Source organism: Panthera leo, chromosome A2 (genome assembly GCF_018350215.1).
Source record: "Panthera leo isolate Ple1 chromosome A2, P.leo_Ple1_pat1.1, whole genome shotgun sequence".
In the NCBI taxonomy this organism is placed as follows: Eukaryota; Metazoa; Chordata; class Mammalia; order Carnivora; family Felidae; genus Panthera; species Panthera leo.
The window spans coordinates 71,062,066-71,086,203 of record NC_056680.1 but is presented as its reverse complement, the minus strand read 5'-3'; the positions used below and the strand labels follow the sequence as shown (position 1 = coordinate 71,086,203).

General features: G+C 43.2%; 1 protein-coding gene across 14 annotated transcripts in view; it reads right to left on the bottom strand.

Moving 5' to 3' along the window:
- Window positions 1-24,138, bottom strand: part of GLI3 (GLI family zinc finger 3) — a 279,195-nt gene that overhangs the window by 104,380 nt on the left and 150,677 nt on the right. For all 14 annotated transcript variants that reach the window (XM_042914368.1, XM_042914464.1, XM_042914455.1 and 11 more), the window contains one exon: window positions 17,315-17,420. In XM_042914368.1, coding sequence (XP_042770302.1) covers window positions 17,315-17,420 — 106 coding nt within the window. The remainder of the gene's footprint in view (window positions 1-17,314; window positions 17,421-24,138) is intronic.

The following is a 24,138-nucleotide window of genomic DNA, read 5'->3' as shown; positions in this document are numbered from 1 at the left end:
ATGACAATCCTCATAATAATTATTATTACTATTAACTACTGACTAGGTTGTTTTCAGGGTTGTCTCTTATGATCCTTGGCAAAATATATCTGACTCACACTTTCTCTCCTTCTTTAAGTTATCCTTACTTTAAGGGATAATAGGGAAGTTCATCAAGGAACTATTATTAATTACCTAAATGGCTCTCCTCCAGAATAAAATCCCCAAGATTCGCTAGGTGCCTCCGGCCTAGTAAAGGTAAAATGAGTGGGCCTGTTTGATTTGGCAGGCTATTTAGACTTCACTGGCTATAGACCTCTAGGACTCTACTATGTGCTAAGACTTTATGCCCCAGTATACCTATCAACGTTCCAGAATTTTCACCCTTGGGAAGGTATCAGACTTTTCAAAAATAAATTAAATACGGGACCAGAGTATATCTAATGTACCAGGGAATAATTTGTCTATATCACTCAACAGAAAGGAAGCATTAGCTTCCATGTAAGGGGATGAGAATTTCCGTAGGGTCGTGACTATCCTGGCTTCAGAAAGCTTTGCCCTGGCCACAGGGAGGAACATCCCTGTGGAAAAGAGACAAGGAGCCTGGCCACTGGAAAAGGACCCACCAGGTGTACTAACTACTATCCCCTTCTCCACAGCGAAAGCCAGGATTCTGATGCCACAGCAGGGGCAGATTTAAGCACATGGAAATGTCTAAATGGTGTGCTGGAATTCCTAGCTTGATCCTATGACCCTTAGAGAATGTGTGCCTAGGACCACACGCTTACTGCAAATGGCTCTTTGGGCTTTACGTGGCTCATTTGTAAAATGTGAGTCTTTGGCAGAGAGGATTTCCATTCGACCCACCAGGCTTAAAGTCTCTCTGGTCCTAAAATCGCATAATTTTTCTATGGTTCAAATCTTTTGTCCCTGTCTGCCATTGATGAGCTCCGACACCTCATGTGATGAAGTCTGTTACTTAAATAAAGTTTGGTTGAAAATTTAGGGACTCTTTTCTTGAGTGTCCTACAAATGGGATCTCATTTCCTTTCCTTTCTCTCTTGAATGGCATTTTCCATCAGCACAGCGACTAATGTCCCCCCTGGGCCACTCTGGACTTCAACTTTGATATTATTCCCAGGAGAAATGAAAGGGTCTGGTTTTATGCTGATTGGATTTGGATGGTGATTGATTAGAAAAAAGTGGGACCACGTAGCCACGCCAAAGGCTCAGTACTGAGCCACGGCTTAAACACTAAAGGAGCTTTTTACCAGTGAGTTCACAGCTATTAGATATTTTTATATTAACAACACTTTTCCCATCCAGGTTTGTGCATTTTATCTTTATTCTTTCAAATCCTGAAATTGCCTGGATAAGAGGGAGGGTTTATATATTATACACACACAGACACACACACACACAGACACACAGACACACACACATTTCTAAGAGCAGCCTGAACTTTTAGGGGAAATTGAAGAGGCTTTGTGTCAAGTACAGCTAAATCCAGCCTTTCCATATCAAACCTCTGCTAGAAAATTACTGTGCAGATGATAAGGCAGAAAGATATAATAAAAAGTGACTCTACTCAATTTACACTGCAATATTGGTATGACTGAATATTTTTCATTCAGGTGCCTGATAAAATCGCTAAACTGTATTGCAGATAAATAAAGGAGGCTTCTGTCAAGAATAAACACCATTAATCATGAAGTCTTACCCTCCGAGAGCCTGTGCTATGCATCTGCACAAATATGCCAACACAACCTGCACACAACACATGCTTCCCTCCTCTACAGTGTTCCAGGCTAAAGCCGTCCTCCCCTTCATCCTGGAGGGTTTAGGCAGCAACAGCATTTCCCAAACATTGTCTATACTTTAACTTTACATTCCTGCAACTAGGCACATTATTATAACACTTGGGAAAAACTGGCTGTGCTCTTGGGGTAAAAAAACTTGACAATGAAAGACTTTTTTTTTTTTTTTTTTTGCTGATTACATACCTACAGACACAATATATATGTGTTACATATGCTATATACTGTATCCCATCAAAGGCAAGATGCTATTGAGCTAAATAAAGATGCAGCATTATGTTAGGTACCACTCAGAATGACAATACTTATCACTTTCAATTCTCGCTTTATACTTACCAAAAGAGGTCTTTTAGACTTATTCACACATAGATTTTATCATGGATCACTCCAGTACTTGCACAAAAAGGGAAATATAAGGAGAAATAATTTTGTTATGGATACCTGAAACTTCCTCACCGCTACCACGTCACCAACAGTGATCATGAAGCGCTATAGGTTGTAAGTCACGTTCCAATTTCAGAGACGGGGACAGGTGGAAAAAGGACGCACAACTTAGACTAGACTCAAATACGGTAATATGATGGATACGTATTAGGTAATTCTGCCATTTGTCAAATACCTGTGACCCGACAGATGCAGGTGTTAAGTGCTATCTATATGCTCCTTCACTGAGTTCTTGATGGAAAATGGGATTGGATAATGAAATTGGGCTTCCATAGGACAAATACCTAACTACCTAAATACCTAAGCTGGATTCAAACCCAGTCTATGATTTTCTTTTTTTTTTTTTTTTTTTTTTTTTTTTTTAAATTTTTTAAGGTTTTTTATTTATTTTTGAGACAGAGAGAGACAGAGCATGAACGGGGGAGGGGCAGAGAGAGGGAGACACAGAATCGGAAGCAGGCTCCAGGCTCTGAGCCGTCAGCCCAGAGCCCGACGCGGGGCTCTAACTCACGGACCGCGAGATCGTGACCTGAGCTGAAGTCGGACGCTTAACCGACTGAGCCACCCAGGCGCCCCCAGTCTATGATTTTCAACACAAAGGAAAACTACCCCAAACCAAACACAAATATGGGCATATATGCTTCCATACACCTATATTTTAACATGATTAAGGCTCTTTATTTTTTTTTTAATGTTTTCTTTATTTTTGAGAGACAGAGACAGACTGACAGAGCAGGAGCAGGGGAGGGGCAGAGAGAGGGAGACACAGAATTGGAAGCAGGCTCCAGGCTCTGAGCTGTCAGCACAGAGCCCGACGCGGGGCTCGAACTCACAGACCGCGAGATTGTGACCTAAGCCAAAGTTGGATGCTCAACCAACTGAGCCACCCAGGTGCCCCAACATTATTAAGGCTCTTAATAGAACAGATGGTATGGCTTTCCAGTTACCTTTTTACTCCAAAGGCAACCTGTTTGAATATTGATATTTAAATGGCTCTCTGTGCTGGCAGCAGAGGGATGTGCAAAGCATCACTTGGAGAACATGAGGAAGAATGAGGGAGACATGCTCTGGGTGTGGGCAAGACTCTCCCCGCAGACCTTCACAGAAGGAAAGAGGGGCAGGAGACAAAAATGACATGAGCGCCACAATATTTTCATATTCTATTCCTATTCTAAGTGCCCCACACAAAGGGGAACAATGAACAAATCAAAACTTGCCCATAACGGTGGGATGTTAAGGATCTTACAGATCATTTACTCCAACTACTCTATTTCATAGATAAAACCAAGGAGGCTCAGTGAGGTCAGGGACAGTGTTCAAGGATCCGGTTAATTTGTGACAGAGCAGAGAATGGAACTTAACTGAGGGCCACATTTATTTTGGAAAATAACGTAGAAACTGGTTTTAAGAAGATGATCATCACAAGCCATATGCCAGCAGAGTTATAGTTGAATTTTCTGAAATCACACTTTGAAACCCAAGAAAAGAGTATTATCATGGGCTAAGATAACCAACTTTATACTGGGGTGTGCTCAGAGATGATTACTGAGCAAAACTGTAATCTGGTACAGGAAGTGTCATGGCAGCTGTGTTTCAGCTCATTGGGGGATCTGTTTTCAGAGCCCATTCCAACAAGAAAGCGCCCGTCTAGCCAAAAGAGGTTTAACTGCCACCTTCCAGACAAATCCTCCCTGGGTGAAGAACTGTGATCCCGCAGAGTGAATGCATTTATTTGCCAAAGAGAAGACTGGCGAGGGCCCCTCCACAGAAAGTCTGTGCCCCACAGTTTATGGCCATTCCAGGGCTCACAAAGATCAGGCACCAGGAGCCCAGTTCAAACCAGGCCCAGCAAAAAAAGGAGAGGACCCCAAGGAATCAGGGCCATGCCCTGGCCGTACTGTTTGGGGCCTCCCCCAGGTCATGAAGGAAGAGCTTCTATGTATAAATAGGTATTTATACTGCGTACAATTCTCATGACAGATTATGTGATCAATCACTTTGAGCAAATTCCTGGGTCTTCATTTGGGAAGTTCCAAGTCAAAACTACTTGCAGGCACTCAATCAAGAAATGCAGGTTCCCAGGAAGGTACCACATACCCCACCTGCTTATTAGAGTCTAGGCGCTCAGGCGTAAAAGGATGGGTTCTTCCAGAACCCATGTTCACCCAGAAGGTGAACAGATCTCTGACAGAACTTTGTTATTAAGACAGCTGTTTTTTTTTTTCAGTGGTAGCACAGTGTTTTACCAATACCTGTAATGAAGGTAGACCTCATTACCCAAATGTTTAATCTTTATTAACAGAGGTTTAAAAAGCATTAATTCATAAGCCTGGTAATTGCTCATCTCTGTCTCAGTCATTAACCATACTTCAGAAAATAACATATATGCACAAGAAAATATCACGGCTAGGATTAAGGTATCTGAATAATTTTTATGACCGTTGCTCATTATTTCTAAACACACAGAAATGCATTTTATGAAAACAAATATGAAATTCCTTCAAAATGCAGATTCAACTTAAATGGAGCTAATGGGCTCCCCCCAACCCCCTCCCTCCACTCCCTGCCCAGGATGATTTATGCTACTGAACTGGGCATGGGTGTCATACCCTGAACTGCCTGAACTACCCTCCTCCAACAGCCTTATTCACATGGAAAGGAAACCAAATGACTAGGATCACCCTTCAGCGACTTTAAAGCTCATGATGCTTCAACAGCAGCTGTGTTGCAAAACTGGAATGGAGTGCCACCCTCTCACTAATGAGGCTACCAAGTGTCTTTAGGTCTCCATGTTAGAGGCACTTAGTAAGCACCCTGCTTGGCAGGGACCCACGGCAGGTCGAAGCGATGGACTAATCACACAGGCTGGAATCAAATGGGCTGGAAGAATCTGGAGACTTGTGGCCCGGAGGAATGTAATTCATGCAGAAAAGCGTTGTCAGAGCAAGGCCAGGGAACCTCGTGGGAAGAAAGCAAAATAAACAGTTCAACAAAGAAAACAAAGAAGGGCCAATAGCCTTTTCTAAAGCTTGAGTACACTGAGCCTTCAGTGGGGCCCTGGGACAAAGGCCTCATCAAAGAACGCCCTTGCAAAGCAAACAGACCAAGAAGGATGTTTCTTTCTGATACACTTGGGGGGGAAGGGGTAGACTCCACTTTTCATTCCTCGCAATTCAGTGTTCACATACCTCCCTCCTCCCAACAAACAGAGAAACAGCATACAACAATAACCAAAATAACTGCAAAGTCCTATGTCTGCCTGGGTCAAAAGACGGGGCAAGGCGGGAAGGTTAACCCAGATTACGTAGGGCGTAATGTATCTTCTGACTGTTCTTCAGATCACAGGAAGGCCTTGGCAAGTGCACGAACTGCCCAGGTCAGACCCACATAGCCTGCAAGCCACATTCTAGAGAATGGGGCCAGACCCACGAAATGCTCAAGGACTCCATGTAGAAAATCCTCTCATGCAAATAGCATATGACATTCGTGCAAATAGCATATGACATTCACAGGGAGGGTAACTATCTGACTTGGAGAGAAGCCCTCCATGGGCTTAGCGCTGTCTTTTACAGGAAGTTGGACCCCTTTTTTCAGCCCCCACACCCACAATTCCTGATTTCCAGTGGAACGTTGACTTAGATCATCCGTCTCTGAATACACATAACTACATGTATCGCTGTGTCCTGAAATCCAAAGACTGAGGTGACCCGATTTTGGTCATTAAAACAAGATTAAAATACTTTAGACTGACCTTCTTGTCCCCTCTTGACTACTTCCATTAAGAAGGAAGATCATGTGTACTAATCCCAAGGACAAACTGAAATTACCACACAGAAAATGGACAGAAGTGAGCTCTGTGTGGATGCATAGAATACATAATATATGTAGTCAAATAATGAAGATACAGAGAATACTTACTTTAAATTTTAAAAATCCAATAAACATATTAGGTACATAAATAATATATTCCAATATACAGCTGACCTTGAACAAAATACAGGTTTGAAATGTGCAGATTCACTTACCTACAGATTTTTTTCAATAAAACAGCATATTACAGTCAATGTGTTTTCCCTTTTGTGATTTTCTTAACATTTTCTTTTCACTAGCTTACTTTATTGTAAGAATACAGTATATAACACATACAACATAAAAAATATGTATTAAAGAACTGTCGCCGTTACTGTTAAGGCTTCTGGTCGACAGCAGGCCGGTTAGCAATTAGGGTTTTCAGGGAGTCAACAGTTATACCCAGCTTTTCAACTGCACTGGGGGGTTGGTGCCCCTAATCCCCACATTGTTCAAAGGTCAACCGTAGTTCTAACATTAATCTGTAATACCCCAGGCAAATATGATGTAAGAAACCTTTTAAAATCAGACTCCCTCTCAGAGCTCTGATAGTCTTTGTAACTGATTGACAATTTTGAATTTGTTTCTGAAAACTTTTACTGGTGTGCACCACTTATGTGGCAAACGTGTAGGCTAGGAATATGGGAATTTTGTTCTAAGGGGGAGCCAGAGAGTACTTTGAATAGAGGCAAGAGGCATTTTAGTAAGCCCGGAATGCTTTCTTTGGACTCTGTCTTAAAATGTAAATCATATTCAAGCAACATGGTTTGGTGATTTGTTTTGCAAATGAGGCAGATCATTTAACTGCTAGTGCCTCTCTCTCCTGCTCCCTCCCACCCCTCCACCCACCCTGGCCCCATGTAATAGAGATGCTGTTCATTTCTGATGAACTTGGCGATATTTGGGTACTATTTGAATGTCCCGAGAAGAAGAGTATTGGTGGTTCCCTGGCTAGACCCTAACTCATTCCCAGGCAGCGGGAGACGCACATTAGCCGTGCAAGGCCCTGGGGATCACTTAACCTGCAAGGACTTAAGGTAACTCCTTCAGGCAGAGCTCTGACTACCAGGGGGTGACGGGGCCTGGGGAGGATGGGGCTCCTTAGGAACTATTCACAGGTATAACTACTGCCCAGTGCCACAGGGCTCTCAGAGGTGAATCTATAAAACCCCCTTTAACTGTGATTCTATACAATAATGCATTTTGGTATTAGTTTAGATTTTCAGATTGAGGCTAAACTTCCAATTCCCTTAGAGCAGTCCCAATGGAGAACTTTTTAATGAATCTGTAATCTCTCTGAGGCTGTATAATTAAGTTTTAAATATCTATAACTTATAAACATGTGAAATGCTGCATAAACCAGAATATTAAGTGACTGGATTTTAGAATATCTGTGGTGTTAGATTACAGGCCTTTATTTTTTTTTTTTCTTTACTGGGAATGCACTCTCATGCCCTAAAGGCAGTTTCTGCCACTTCTTAGCTATTCCTGTACATTCTTTTCTTCCTGTGTGTGTGTGTGTGTGTGTGTGTGTGTGTGCGTGGAGGGAGACAGAGACAGAAAGGAGGGGAGAGGCAGCAGCAAAGGGTAGAGATCTAGCATTGCACTTGATGTATTTCCATACCAGAATTTCGAAAACCATGTGAGCTGGGTTAGCTCAGGAAGCAAACATGGGACCAATAAACCATGGGACCAAGGTGTGGATTTTTACCCAACTGCAATGTAATGATACCCATTACTATTCTGATATGTCTTTAACAAAGATTACACCAAAACTACAAATGGTCAAGATTTTTTTTTTCAATGTTCTTTTCAATACAGTTATCTAATGAATGTTCTGCCAAAACACCCCCCTAACTTTAGGACTCAGAGAATGTGTTTCAAAACTGACCTTTTCCCCGATGCTTCCTTTCCGTATGCCCAGGTCCGTGGTATCACCAAAGATGCAAAGATCTTGCTCATGTGTTACTTGAGATTCAGAAAGTTAGCAAGGGCAGGTTTCTGGAAACAAATCTGCGACCATTTTATTTTCTGACATATGAATATGGTTGGGGGCAGGGATAGGGATGCGAGAGTAACAAAAAAGAAATGAGTGACAGGCAGTCCTGTGTCATAGGCCTTTGTTCTCCTGGGGAAAGGTCTGAAATGAACTCAGCCTGCTGTGCCGCTATAGGAAATGGCATGTCTTTGTTTAGGTGGAAAAATCGGGTTCTGTTACCTAAGAGAAGGAGAGAGGGCCACAGCGGGCAGGGCAGCTTTGGTCCGGGTGGTATTCATCACAGGGAACTCACCTGAAAGTGTCTTTCTTCCCTTTGGGACAAACCCCGTTCAAGTTCCATTTTCTCAAACGCATATTTTGAAAAATAAATACAACCATGGCAGTAAATTTCTGTTTTCTTTGAAGCCAGGCTTAACATGAGTGGAAGCATTGTACTCAAAGAAAAAAGTCTGTTACAGTCCAGTAGCCCCCAGGCCCCCTGCAACAGGTTTGACAGCAGGCTCTATAGAGCCGGCGGCTTCCGGTTCAGTGACCGTGAATACCTCCAGTCAATATCTGCTCCCAGACCTGACCGCTGAGCGCAGCACAAAGAACACAGGAATTTTATCCAAGAAGCTGCCGCTCAGACTCTGTGAATGTGCGCTATAATTAGGGCCTGCTTTCTCTGCAACCGATGACCGAATTCAATATTTCAGTCATTAGAAATACTGCAAAACAGAAAGAAGTGCTATGCCCTTGGAGTATACGTTTATTTGTTTCGTGTTCATTTCTTGATGCAGAATAAGAAACGTGTACTGGTTGGTCTAAACTTAGGCCACCGGGCTCACTCAAATGTCTAAAGTTTCAGGATTGAAACTCGCCCACCTTCTCATACTTACACAAGGAACTTTGCATGAAGGTGGTCTAAAGTCGTTCTTAAAAGTTAGGCAGGCTTTCCATTTTTTCCGTTAATCATGAGAAATGATAACCAAACAATAAGAGCTATTTGCTTTTTTAAAGTGACATGACAGGCAATGAAAAAGGGTTGGGATTAGCAGTATGAAAGTCTAAAAGAAGAAAATACTGTGCACGTGTTCACTGATTAAAAAGAAAGAAAAATATAGGGCACCTGGGTGGCTCAGTTACTTGAGCATCCGACTCCTGATTTCAGCTCAGGTCATGATCTTACAGTTCATGGGATCGAGCCCAGCATCGAGGCTCTGCTAGAGTCTGCTTGGGATTCTCTCTCCCCCACCACCACCACCCCATCCCTCCCTCACTTGTTCATTTTCCCTCTGTCTCTCTCTCTCTCTCTCTCTCTCTCCCTCCCTCTCTCAAAATAAAGAAACTTTAAAAAAAGAAAGATAAAGCAGAAAAAGGGGACAAAGGGTAGGGCTGAAAAGGGGGTGTTATTTTTGATTGGGGTTGGCAAAGTATCTTTTAGGCTTTGCAGGCCATATTCTCTCTGTCTCAGGTACTCAACTAGGCCCTTGATTGCTAAAGCCACCACAGACAACAGTAAACAAGTGGCAGTCGCTGTGTTCCCAAAAAACTTTATTCACAAAACCAGGCCATGGGCCTGTACTGGGCTTACAGGGCAGTTTGACAAACTGCTCAGTTGATGGTCTTCAAAGACGACCTCTCAGATAAGGAGACATCACTGCAGACAAATGTACGACATGAGGGAGCAAGCCATGGGTATCTGAGGGAAGACGGTCCCAGGAAGACACATGTGGTGACCTAGTCCAACATGGCTTACGTTCTATACAGCACACCGTTATAATCGCTGACCATTATTTACCCATGTTTTAATACGGTCTTCTCAAGTGTAAAATTGTTAGGCTTTGCCCAATAGGCTACCAATTGACGAATCACAATTTACCAGCCCACCCCCTATGGCTGGATATGTAAACTTGCCAGTTGTTTGGTGTCCCAAATTCTACAGCCGCAAACATTGATGTGTATCTGATTTTTCCAGCCATTGATAGGCTTATTGGGTCAAAAGGCTTTTTAAGGCTCTTCACGCTGCCGTATTTCCTACCTTAGAAATCTGCATAAGACACTGACAGCCAGTGACACTGAAAACTTCCTATCGGGTACTGTTACAACTATTTTGTGCTCATCGAGGAAGCATAGACTAGACCAGCAAAATCTGCAGTGTTGATTTTCACAAGCAGAGGAAAATAGTCAAGTATAAAGGGGGTCATAACATCTGATGCACTACTTACTCCCAAGCCTTGTAATCTCTCTGGGTCAAGGCCTCTGTATCTTTACAATAAGGTTGGTAGTATCCACCCCAACATAGCATTGCTCTAAGAATTATAGGAGATAATTATGTCAAGTGTCTATAAAATTGCACCTCGCCCATAGTTAATTAGGCAAAAATGTCATATAACAGCTATGGCCATTATATATTTTCTCACGTTGTATTATCTATTCATTTCTTCCCCCCCCCCCTTCTTTTTGGAAGTGTGCTATCCTTTATAGGTTTTCCATTTAAGATTGTTAATTTCATTAACTTTATTTCCATATGAAGGGCCGGGGAAGCAGCAATAAATGTATATTAAATAGTACCCAGTCACATTAGGTGACTATGGACTTTTACCACCAGTAAATGATTTAGTACCAGGGAATGCATTGCACTAAGGAGCATCACATCATTATAGGTGCTCCTAATATAATCTTAATATTAATTAAGCTTTTGATTTTGAGTTCTAAGTGTGCTAGCCTTGTTGGCATAAAGGTGATACACTCTAACAATAGTAAACAAACAAAAACAGGAGAAAGACGTTGGCAGTGATCCTCCAGTGGCCTAAGACAAATAGCCCATCATCATTCCTGAAAAGAATATTTATGCATAAGGTGTGGATCTGGCCCAGCAAATGCAAAGAAACACACAGATAGTCTTTGTACTCCAGAGATGTAATTATAATCAAGTTCATTTCTTCTTCTTCTTTTTTTTTTTTTTTTTTTTTTGGCAGAGCGAGTGGGTGTTACACAATATTTGCTATAGCTATTTGATGGAATCTGTCATTGTACTTTACCAGTCCTAATAATGTTTACGGTAGAGCACTGAATGGAAAAAAAGGACTTTCCTTTGTTTATCTTACTTATTATTTTTTTAGAGAGAGAGAGTGTCCACAAGCAGGGGAGGGTCAGAGGGGGAAAGAGGGAGAGGTGGGGGAGGGAATCTCAAGCAGGTCTGTGCTCAGTGCAGAGCCTGACAGGGGGCTCAATCTCATGACTGACCATGAGATCATGACCTGAGCCAAATCAAGAGTCGGACGCTTAACTCACTGAGCCACCCAAGCACCCCTACTTTGTTCATTTTAATTCTTTTTTTTTTAAGTTTATTTATTTTGAGAGAGAGTGTACTTGAGTGGGGGAAGGGCAGAGAGAGAGCAAGAGGAAAAAATCCCAAGCAGGCTCCAAGGCTGTCAGCTGAAGCCCAACACAAGGCTCCATCCCATGAACTGTGAGATCATGACCTGAGCCGAAACCAAGATTCAGACACTCAACTGACTGGGCCACCCAGGCACCCCTACTTTGTTAATTTTAAATTGTACTATTCAAACAGTCCAAACTGGTTATGCCCCCAAATACAAATACAAGGTTCTGCTCAATCTCTGTACTTTACTGGAGGGAACAGAAAGAAAAAAACCACTATCATGTGTATGGGCCCATCACAAAATTTTAAGTAAGTGGCCAGACTGAAGGCTGCTTTGAACAACTTACATGCGCTCGTGATAGGGACAGGACCTAGGAAGACAAGCCAGGTGCTGATTTCAGGGAGGGCGGGAAGAAAAGAGGGACGGGAACTGAGTAGCAGCACCAGCCACCTCCTTACTCCTCCTTTGTCTAAGCTTTTACCATAATGATGCATCTTTTCTTTGACCTTTCTCTCCCTGGAAAGAAATGTATTTATTCATGCTCCAACCTTGCTACTCATCTTCCTGCTCTCCTCCCTAAAAGGCAGTCACAATCATGGGGCAAAGCCTTACTTATTTCCAGGGCACTCGATGTCACAGCTAATATTAATGATCGGCTGTGCACGGAGTCCTCTCCCCAGGCGCCAGGCTGCGGACCACTTTCAGTAGGAGGGACACCTCTTCTTGCTTAGGTGGAATAATTCCAGTGAGTCGGGCAGCCCCGGGAAGAGCCACATTGACTCAAGCGAGAGAATAAAGAGCCGCCGAATAAAACGGAACATGAGCGCTCATTTCTCCAAAGAAGAGGGAAGATGAAACTGGCTTGCTGAAATGAATGAGTGACGTGGATGGTGATATGGGGTAGCCTATGTGGCTGCAGGCTTGGGCACAGTGTGGCACACACCCACAGCTCCAGACAAGGGCAGCTCTAGGCTCAACTGGCAAGCTCTGTGGGGCTTCGATTATTGTAATGGGTTAGTCACTAAGGACCCCGCTTAGGAAAATGAATTGCAGAGTTCAGTATGAAGCAAATGGACTGTCTGAAATTCAATTCATATTGGTCCATAAATGAGACAACTCTGGGTCAAAAAAAAAATTTATGTAAAAGACAGACATTTCTCCCAAGTAAAAATCCAGAATAAACGTGGAATTTAAAACTTTATAATTTGGGTTTCTATTAATACACTATGTCTAGTTTATTTTTATCTTTATTTTTTTAGAGAAAGAGAGAGAGCACCTGCACCTGCAAGTAGGGGGGAGGGGCGGATGAAGGGAGGGAGAGGCAGAGGGAGAGAGAGAGAAAATCTTAAGTAGGCTCCATGCTCAGCCTGGAGCCCGACCCTGGGATCATGACCTGAACCAAAATCAAGACTCGGATGCTCAACCTACTGAACCATTCAGGCGCCTCTAGTTTTTAAAAGGGAGCGTGCTTAAATGAATTCTAACTCTAATTAAAAAAAAAAACAAAAACAAAAAACATGCACTCAAAATGCAAGAGAAAGAGTACTTTCTTCATTGAAGCAAGGTAAGTCACTTAAACATACCACTGTATTCTGGGGGAGAGGAGCGTTAATATTGCGATTGTCTAAATTTCCAAGTGAAATCTGAAAATACAATAATGTTTGGCCAAGAGAGCATCACCCACCCCCACAGATTACAATAGGCCTCCTGGAGTTATGCAAGGCTGCAGCCCTGATAACCACGCAAGGCATGGAATACACAGAAGACCAGGAAGGAAAAATCTGCTTGATTCTGGATATACATTCAGGTTCTGTCATTAATGCTCCAAAAAATCTCAGTAATATAATAAGATGCATTCACTGGTATTTTTCCAGAACATTACACTTTTCTCGATTTATCTACTGGGCACAAGTCCTGGTAAAGTCAGTGGAGAATAACTTTCAGAAGAAAAGGGGAAATCCCCCACCTCCAATGTTTCTTAATTTCCAAACTACTTCAATTAAGTAAACACAAAGCAGGAATCATATATTTTATATGACAACCTTTCTGCGACAACTCAAAGAAAGATGATGTCTACATTCCATGTCCCACTTGTAAGTCCATGAATTTAAAATCATGATTCTGAGTTAAGAAAGGAAATACTAGAAAATTCTACGATTATTTCCAGGACACTCGAAACAATGTGAGTTTCTAGACTCTGGTCTACACTGCCTAACAGTACACTGTGGACAATGCCCTGAGAGTTAAGTAGGGTAAGCTAAAGGCATAGCATTTAACAAGCTGGGTTCTAAGGGACGCATTTCAGTACATATTTATAAGGCTTGGTGGTTATTATTAGGCTGTAATTGTAGTTGTTCTAACACCTAATAAGCCATGGTTGGAAAAACAAAGGCAGGTTAATTTGTGATTTCCTCTACTCATTCAGAGGCAAATTAAGTGTCAAACAGCTAATACAGAACATATTTCATTTTATGAGATTTTAATTTAATTCTGCACCATATCGTTGATGCCTTAATATAGGGTGGTTTATCTAAAAAGAGAAGCAATTTATAAACCTCTTTCAATAGAATCTTTAATGATAGGATATGATAGCATAATTATCACAGTGCCTGCCATCCTTCTAAACAGAGATCTGTCAGTATTTCCATCATCAACACAAATCCTGTTTTCGAGAGACTTATAATTTAATTTTTAAAGCTGGCACCAGAAGGACAATTATGTGTACAAAATAATGAGAATATCCTCAAATTCTGTCTTCTTATAATTAAACACGTTTATTCTAAAAACTTTGTAAGCTCACTTGGCCTCATTTTCTATGAGAAAATTATATAGCAAGCATGTTGGAACTCACTTTCTAGATGAAAGCATTTTACTTTTCCAGGATACTGCTTTACCCCTAAGCATAGATGTGCTTTTTTTTTTTTCTTTTTAAATTTTTTTAATGTTTATTTCTTTTTGAGACAGAGAGAGCACGTGCACAAGTGGGAGAGGGGCAGAGAGAGGGAGACAGAGGACCGAAGCAGCTCCATGCTGGCAGCAGAGAGCCTGATGTGGGGCTCAAACTCACGAACCATGAGATCGTGACCCGAGCTGAAGTTGGATCCCCAACTGACTGAGCCACCCAGGCACCCCCAGAGGTGTTTTAAGATTCTAGCAACCAAGCCATACTTGCCTAGATTACTCTCCGCTCTTAAAATGATCACAGGCGTCTACTATAATTATAGCACCTCAGAAGGTGCAAAGGCAAGAAGGGGTTCATGACTGAGCGAAGCGAGTGTTTCTGAGGCCCCCACTTCCTGGAATGCTAACCCCCAACATTTGTTTAGAGCTCTATGCTCTTAAAAGCGTTCACATGAACATGACTTCATTGAACTCTTCCTGCAATCTAGGAGAGTCGGGTAAGGCAGAAAACCTCATTTCCAGGGGATGAAACCAATCCACTCGAGGGTAGGTTACCAGAGTTCCCAGCACAGGTGAGTGTGACTAAAGAAAGAGTGGGGGATTAGAGCTCATCACGACTCCCGGATGGGCCACCTGAGTGTTACTGAGTACCTTTTTCGCAAGGTACCGGGCAAAATGAGGAACAGCCTCGGGGGATAGCCAGTAGGGGTGATACCTGAATTAGAACTTGAGGATGAGGAGTTTTAAGCAGGAGTCTGCCACCCGGCGAGGGAAGGCCACTGAGGGCAATGCATAATGCATAAGGAAGATTCTGTTACAAAGGCACATGGGATCTGAGATGTCCCCTAGCCTTCTGGAGCCAACTGCATAAGCTCATTGTCCCCACCCAGATCCCTGCTAAGGACTAGCAGTCCCAGGAGGGCACAGACCCACCTTCTCACTATGCTCTGCACACAGCAATGGCACTCCTCTCAGAGCTCTCTGGGGCTCCTCTGTGGGCCTCAGGATTATCTACTGGCCCTATATTATGAATTTTGATAACTATCTGTTTAGGCAGCTAGCAAACAATTTAGTCCATTGCTGTGAAAGCATCCTAAGGCTTGGCTGGAACACCAGGAAGTCCTGAAATCTATAAAAATCCCAGCTCAGCAGTCATACCTGAGATGCAACCCCCAACCCCAGGACTTTCCAAACTTGACCTGCCTCATCTTGTGGTGTTTTTAATCACAGGTGAGCTAAAACTGAAGGTACAGCAATCAGGGTCTAGAACACAAGGTGTGGGCAACATGAGGGCTTGCTATTGCATTCTGCCAAAGAACCAAGGCTTGGGATTTTTATCGGTAAACTCATATTTGAATTTAATAACAAGGCGAACTATAATGAACCCATAGGAATTAGTTCATTCAGTCATATAAACTCATTCTGGTGGGGGTTGGGGGGGGGGGGGGGATTGCTCCATAACAGGGTTTTTGAAAGAGTGAACAATTCTGAAATCCCACAAAAATCTGATTTAAGTCACCACATCACAGAGACTGGAGTCTGGGAGGAATCTGACATCTGCATCACCAAGGCTGATCTGGCCCTCGCTGGCTCCGCACCACGGGGCAGGGCCTCGTCGGAGACCTTTGTGGTCCCATCTGCCCCACAAAACCTCCCTACAACGGGGTGAGTTACATGGCGGGTTTCAGCCTGAATTTGGAATTTCCTTCCCTTTCTATAGGAGCTTTTAATTGGCCTCATGGTTTTATTTCAGTATATTTTTAGCAGGCTTCAGAACCCTGTAAATACTCACTCGTGTTCCAGTGAAAAGTCAAAGAGTAAGTCACGAGTCTCCGTATTCTCTCTCTATAAATACCCACTTCTCCGTTAATGCTTATGGAAGTCTGCACCACAGATTTATTACTTACCTCCAGGCAAATCTGCTCTGAAATTACAATTCAATAATGGGGGATGGATCCAAAAAACTGTTGGTAAAATATTATATGTGTACTTGGGCATGTAGTTACGGCTGTTAATATCAATTAATTCTGTTCACAGAGGAGGACTTGTTTTAAAACAACTTCATTTTTCTTTGGCATATACGTAATTACACAGTTTAACTAATAGCCACGGAGATGCAATCTACCATCTAAATAACCAGCATTATTCTTCAAAGTATTATTTGTGCTTTTCTAACTTTACTGTCTCAGAATGAAGGGTGATTACCAGATCTAACTAGATGTATATATCAAGGCCATTAGTAAGGGAGAGCCCCTCCCAGACCGCAGCTCCAGTAATTACGGTATCTGACAATGTTTCTGGACATGACTACCAAAAAAATAGCATTGCAGTTTGCAAGCCGAATACTCTTTTTACCCCTAACCTGAGTAAGGTAATATTTATTTCCACAAAATGTTCTGCTTTCTTCTCTAATGTATGTTATCAAAGTCATGCTTTCCTCTTATCTTTGTGTAAATGGTGTGAGCGATCGCACGTGCCATTTTGTTTGAGAGACATTCCCATCCGTCAAGTCACTGTTGGTGGACGCACCATGGGGCGCTATGAAAATTTACCACAGCATTTTCATTACAATTCATTGGCGAGCCCTGGGACAGGACTTCCAGGTTTTAGCGGGAAAAACTTCAAACCCAATCTCTCCTAGATCCATATTCTGAGTAGTAACTTCCCATTAGGGCCCTACTTTTTTAATTTAGTATTTACAGCCCACAGAACACACGTCAGCAAAATATATAGTGAATACTTGCCAGCCACCTAGTGTGATAGGCATTCTTCAGGAAGCAACGGGGATTTGCTTCAGTGCATCCAGGAACAGATAGGCTTGCCGTATTTCAAAAGTAAATCTTACACTTCTATTACACCTTCAAAGCCCAGCAGCTGCGCTGTTGACAAAAAGTCGTGAGACAGAAAAAGCTAGTATCCCGTGCTGCTTCATTAAAGGGTAAAGTTTTATTACTTACACATGCAATGGAGGAATCGGAGACGGGTCATAATGGTAACGCCCCTCATGATGTCTCGCATCAATCGGCACAGGAGGGTGGAATGCAGGAAAGAGATGAGAAGGGTCTGAAAAAGAACGAAAATCCAACATGGGTAAGAGGAACACCCTGAAACAGAATCCCAGCCCACGACACAACACCGTTATACTGTCTTGACAACTTGGGTGGAGTCCACTTTAAGAATTTGTGGAAGAACTCTTTAAAGTGCATTATGAGGCTACGGGTACTACGGAAGTATGACCGAGCGCACGGCACCTGAGAAGGTGGAGGCTAGGAATGCAGTAAACCCAGACAGGAAAGTAAGAACAGGGAGTAATGTGTGTTCCACCCTGGGAGAAAGCCCAGAGAAGCACAAGGGCTGGAGGGAGCCACAAAACCAAAAGGAACGGTCGACAAGACTCTTACTTTCTTTTAAATTGTACCGTCAAGTGAAATTTGGACAACGATGTAATACACATACTAGCTTCACTTCTCCCATATCCCTGATGCTTTTTAAAGGAAGCAGTATTTTCTAAAGTCCCTGCTTGAATGCATGGGTCTACATACACGCTATGTCTACACTTACATATAAGTGTATGATACACACACTATTTTAAAGTTTAAATGCATGCTCTCCTCCTTCCCGTCCTGGGCCAGACCTCCACAGTCCCACACAAGGGCAAGGGCAGCCAATCTATAGGCTAGCCAGAGAAATGCTACAGGGCCTGGCCGGAAGAGGTGAGCTGACCCCTCTCAGACTGACAAAGAGAGGCTGGGAGCAAACAGAGGAATGCTTCCCCCACAGCTCTGACATTCACCTTGGACCCCGACCAGCCTCCCTCCTGCTTAGGCTGGTGTTTAGAGTTTCCTGGGTTCCTGTGTGTGCACTTACTTCCAGCCGCTCCTCTACTTCACTATAGTAACGTAAGCACACGGTCTCCTACAAATCTCATCAAGGGCTTTTTTTTTTTTTTTTTTTTTTTTCCTAAATAGTGATTCACTGCAAAAGCTGAAGAGAATTTTGCCACATTTTATTCTTAGAAGCACGGCTGATACTCGAGTTTTCCCTGAGTTTCAAGAAACAAAGTGACGGAGCGAAGATGCGTCTCCACGGTGATGAGCCTTGCGTTACGGCAAATACGCCAAAGCCTCTCTTCAAATATTATCTCCCACACGTGTCTGTCCTGGCAGCCTGCACAGAGCCATCCTGCTGCTACTGCCCCAAATCTTCCCTGGGAATTGATGTGCACACCAGAGGTGCCCCGGGAGGGCTTCAAGCATTTTCTAAACATCTGAAGGTTTTGCCTAAACCTGAGGTAGCAGGTGGCCAGAGGATCCCAAGGGAGGCGCTGTGAACAGGTTCTGAGTGGTGGCTGGAAGAAGTGACACAGAACCTCTAAGTGGGGAATGGGGGGCTGTGCCAAACACAGACCGGCACCCACACTGTGGATTTGCATTAAGTCCCCATATCCGAGTATTAGGTGCGCATGGGGTGACTTTAGGTGTTTTTTCATTTTCCTCCCTATGCATTTCTCTTTTTTCTAGATTTTCTTCAACAAGCATCTCTTAGAATGTAAACATAATAAACTCTTTTAATTTTTATGTTTATTTATTTTTGAGAGAGACAGAGAGTGAGCAGGGGAAGGGTGGAGAGAAAGGGAGACACAAAATCCAAAGCAGGTTCCAGGCTCTGAGGTGTTAGCACAGAGCCCGAACCTACAAACCCGTGAGATCATGAACTGAGCCAAGATGCTTAACGGACTGAGCCACCCAGGAGCCCTATAATGAGGTTTAAAAAAAAATTATGAAGGGGCGCCTGGGTGGCTTGGTCGGTTAAGCGTCCGACTTCGGCTCAGGTCATGATCTCATGGTCCGTGAGTTCGAGCCCCGCGTCGGGCTCTGTGCTGACAGCTCAGAGCCTGGAGCCTGTTTCAGATTCTGTGTCTCCCTCTCTCTCTGCTCCTCCCCTGTTCATGCTCTGTCTCTCTCTGTCTCAAAAATAAATAAACGTTAAAAAAAATTAAAACAAAAAAAATTATGAAATCTTACTTCCCTTGTGTTGAACTTTGCCCTGGCTGCCTTCCTTTGAGAATCTACAAGTATGGTTATGAGGAAAAAATATAGTAAGAGTGAAAAACCATTGACGCAGTGTTGACCGAACCAAGGAGGTGCCCAAAGCTATGGCTCCACCAGATTTGGAACATTTCTTAGAAAACTTGTGGGATTGGAAGAGGAATATTGTAACAGAAAGGTCAATTACTGACTGCATCCTGTGCTCCTTGTAAGATGAAGGTGGGAGGAGTGGCAAATAGGGAGAGGAGGCATCATCCTGGTATGGTCAGGGCACTGCCACTGTGATACCACAAAGTGTAAGACACTGTATAAATTCCACATGAAAAATCAATAATATATACAATTTTTAAATTGAGAAAGAGAGCACGAGCAAGCTGGGGGTGGGGGGGAGGGGCAGAGGGAGAGAAAGAAAATGATAAGCAGGCTCCATGCTTGGCATGGAGCCCAACTCAGGACTTGAACCCACCACCTCATGACCTGAGCCGAAATTAAGAGTCGGACACTCAATCCACTGAGCCACCCAGGCACCCTGAAAAATCAATTATATTTTAAGTGCACCACTTAGGACTTAAATCTAAAGGATGTGGGAGTTGCTCTTTTGTAATGCAAATCTTGGTAGCTGGAATGCTAAGTGGGAAAGTTTACCCCACACTGTTGTCACATTCAGTGTGCCACGTAAGTCAGTCATCCTGCAGAGCCAAAATGTCCGACCTCACATAACCATTTTCCATGAAAATTAATCCATCCTTCTGCAAACAACATACAATCGACTGCAGCAATCTTTCTCACTAGCTTGAAGGTCTGACGCACATTCAGTAAAATATTTCCTGGTTTTAAATTCTGAAACAGGCCTAAATGAGTCAGATTCCAGTCAGATAAAGCAGTTGGCCACCAGACATGGGGGCGGCTCTTCTTTCTCTTCTCCTCTTAGGGGTCGCTGCTCCTGCAAACGTGCTGGCCTCCAGCAGACTTCAAACTCGGCACACCGTCATCAGCTCTTAGCAATCAGAGAAACAAACCCCCTAGCACTGTGTTTAAGTCAAGCATTCACAGAGTCTGACCCTCCTCCTAAGACTTTCTCCTACACATTTTCCATGGCCGTGGTGAGGGACGTTGTGACAAACACATCAGAGCTGGAGGATCTTTTCACTTCTCTCCTTGTTGGCTCTTGGCCGTGGACTGCGTGATTAAATTCTCTCCACCAGATAAGTGGGTGTCGACCGTATCTGATTTTCTCTATGTGGGTTCAGCGATGAATTACGACAGGGCGCAAATCCACATTTTTCATATACGCGGGGCTCGAAACGTGTGGATTTATTCCACATTCGGTATCTGCCTCAGACATCCAGGAAGTGTAACACTCCTTATCGTTTGAGTATTGATAATGAAGTGCAGTGATTATGTGCACACAGGCGAAGACCAACCTGTTAATCCTATAAAATCAAGGGTGTACCCAAGCAGCATAAAAATCTCCTCCCCAAGAAAACCTGGAAGGGCTATTGTGGACATCTGAAAGGCACTGCCACTTTTTCACTTTCAAGAAGTTAGTGTGTCTAACAAGATTGTAATTCACTCTTATTCTCTCCCTCCCTCCTTCTTTCAGAACCGAAGAGCAAACGGCCCAGCGCCGCAAAACTATTTTGAGAGGAAAACAGAAGACACAATTATTGGGGCATTTTATAGTCATTTCTCACTGTTGAGTTTGGTGTTTGGTGAGCTTAAAAATTTAATTCTGACTGAAAGTATGTGATTGTTTATGTCCTAAGGAAATCTGCGAACTGTGCGTTCTGGAATTAGGGTAAATAAAGAACAAAAATTAATGGATCTCATCGGACTTGAGCAAAGACATCTGGCCTCAGTTTAAGTATTTTACAGTTTCTATTTGTTTCCCTTTTGATTTAGTCTAAAATAACTTCTCCTGGACTAACGAACATCTGTGCAAACAATTACACTTTGTGGGTCGCTTATCTGTGGAGACCACACCTCGGAAGCTACTTTCTGGGAAACTGCAATGGAACATCCCTCTTCCAGCTCGACACATGCTTGAGCACAGCTGCACGGTACTGACGAAGGAAAAAAAGGGTTCGATCCTGTGCTGTAACACCCGTGGCATCACGTGACATCGACCCTAACACATTTCTCAAAAATAAAAAAGTTCCCGAATCCTCCAACGCTGGGTGCTCTCCTTGCCTCTTGGCTCGTCGCCTCTGCGCGGACGATCGGCAGCGTATTCCATCACGGGCCCAAGAAGCTGTCCAAGAAAACCCACGCGACAAGCACAGGCCCGTGTCGCCAGCAGCCACCATAATTATCCCCCTCACGGGTTATTATTTACACATGAGCAGCGCAGCTGTGCACATCATAACTCAAGTGTATGTGCAATAAGTCACCGCACCGCGGCCATCTCCTGTTCTGGCCCTTGACAAAACACCACATGATGACTTTTCCAAAGTCAGGGGAAAACTGCTGGAGCAGAAGGAAGTGCCACTAAACCTGGCTGCCTCCTATTTATCATACAATTTCCTGACTGATGGTTCCACAAACCCGCTGCTAAGTGCTGTGTACTCTACTGTCAGCAAACTAACGGGCTAAATGGAAGACAGGGAGAGTAATGTGCAGAACTGGTGGAATCAATTTTACTGAGGGAATTAAAATTCTACCAGGTGGGGGTGAGTCTGCGGAGCCGCGGTAAGCAGTCAACTGTACATGCTTATGGTTGCAAAGATGATTTATTGCATGCTTGCAAGAGGCTTGACTATTAGACTAAAATTCCTCTTCTACTAAACCGAGACTTGAAGAGTGTGTGTTATCCGAGGCTCCAGTGCAATAGTCTTTAAACCCCATAAATATGTAATTGGCTTGACACGCGTTTAAATGGAAATGCATAGTAAAAATATTTGTGCTGGGTATCGTCGTCGGTATTCGGTTTCGTGCTGCCTGTCATCATACTGCGCATTAAGGATCTCATTAGGAATGAGAGGCATTGATTTTTAGGTCTCTGCACAACAGCCTGGGTTGATCATAAAACCTGTAGCCAGAGAAAGACACTTGGAGATTTATCTTCAGTTGCATCTTTCTCCCCAGAAAATAGTTTTAGTATCCTCAGGCTGGAAGATCTCTTAGATGCCATTCTGGAAAACTGCCTTTTAAGGCTTGAAATTTCCATATAAAAATCGTAGATTAAAAAAGAGAGATCAAAGTAGGCTCACTTCGTGCCCTAAAGGAGATGATTCACCAGATGGCACTTGAGTGGCCGAAAGTACCCAGGAAATAGCACAGGGCCCACAAGAGCAAAGTGCCCAAGTTCTCCTGGCTTATTTAAATACTGAAAGCGTTTGCACATTGACTTCGGAAGTTATTCGAGAACGGAACTAGAGATTATTTTTCCTGTCATTAGGGTAAACCCTGCCCGTAGGAATGTCCAGTCCCCCCAGATTCACTCATTTGCCTATCATCAGCAAAAATATCATTAAAACCCCACGTGGCCAACATCCACTATACCAGAACCAAAATAATCACCCAGTGACTACCAAATGAGAGGTCTCAAGGAGGACAGAGAGAGAGAGAAAGAGAGAGAGAGAGAGAGAGAGAGAGACCCTTCCTCCTCCAGTGAGATGGTGAAGAGTTACCAGGGCCTTGTCTCCCCCTCTTCTGCTTTGGGCATCTCCAACCATCACATAGACGCCTGCAAGACCTTTGCCTGGGCTCAGTGGCCTGAAGGAGGCATCACCCAGTGAACGGACTTTAACACCCAGGCTCCTTCACACAAAAATCCCTGTATTCCCGCCCATGGGCAGGAACATGCTTATGAACAACATGGCACCAGAAAGGAGATGATCTAGCCCCTGGGGACACCCCAGGGACACCTGACCAGGAATGTGCAGAACAACAAGGCAGTCTATGGTTCTCCTAGTCTGCAATGAGTGGAATCTTAAGAGTGGCATCCCACAGGGATCAGCTGTGAACCTGCTGAAAACTCGCCCAGTGGACTCACCCCATGGAGCAAGAGGAATCTTCTTTCTGGTCTTACATGAATGTGAAATGGAACCAGAAACATCTCCAGTGTCATTAGTGTGTATCATCTTGTTTATAAGGCCTTCCGGAGCGTGGTGCAAGTTCTAAGAAGTTGGTTCTAATACAATCTAGAAATCCACAGAGATGTCTTGCACTTAAAAAAATTTTAAAAAGATTATTTTGTCACTTTATACCATGGCAAGAGCCTTAACTTGGAAAGAATATGCTATGGGAGGGATCTGCTAACTACTGTGTGTGGGCCAGCTTTTGCAAATAAAGTTTTTATTAGAATACACGTATGCTCTTTTGCTTACAAATTGCTTATTTCTGCTTTCACACTACAATGGCAGAGTTGACTAGTTATGACAGAGAACACATGTTACCTATGTGGCCTTTTACAAAAAATTGTTTGACGGACCCTGTCCTAGAATACCACAACAAAGTAATTTTCTGAGATTCTTACTTTTCGGAAAAACCGCCCGCCAATTTTTCTCTCCTATCCATGTAGTTTTGGAGTGACAACACTATATATGTGAAGTACTTATATGTCACTTTGTGTCACTTAAAAACATCTTTATAGTAGGAGTTTCCATGCTAATAATTATTTTGAAAAGGGATACTTATCCAGTGATTTTAGCAAAACCTATGCTAAATAAATTCTAAGATAAGCACGATGATGGATGAAATTGACTATAAATCTAGCAAGTAGCAGCAATAAT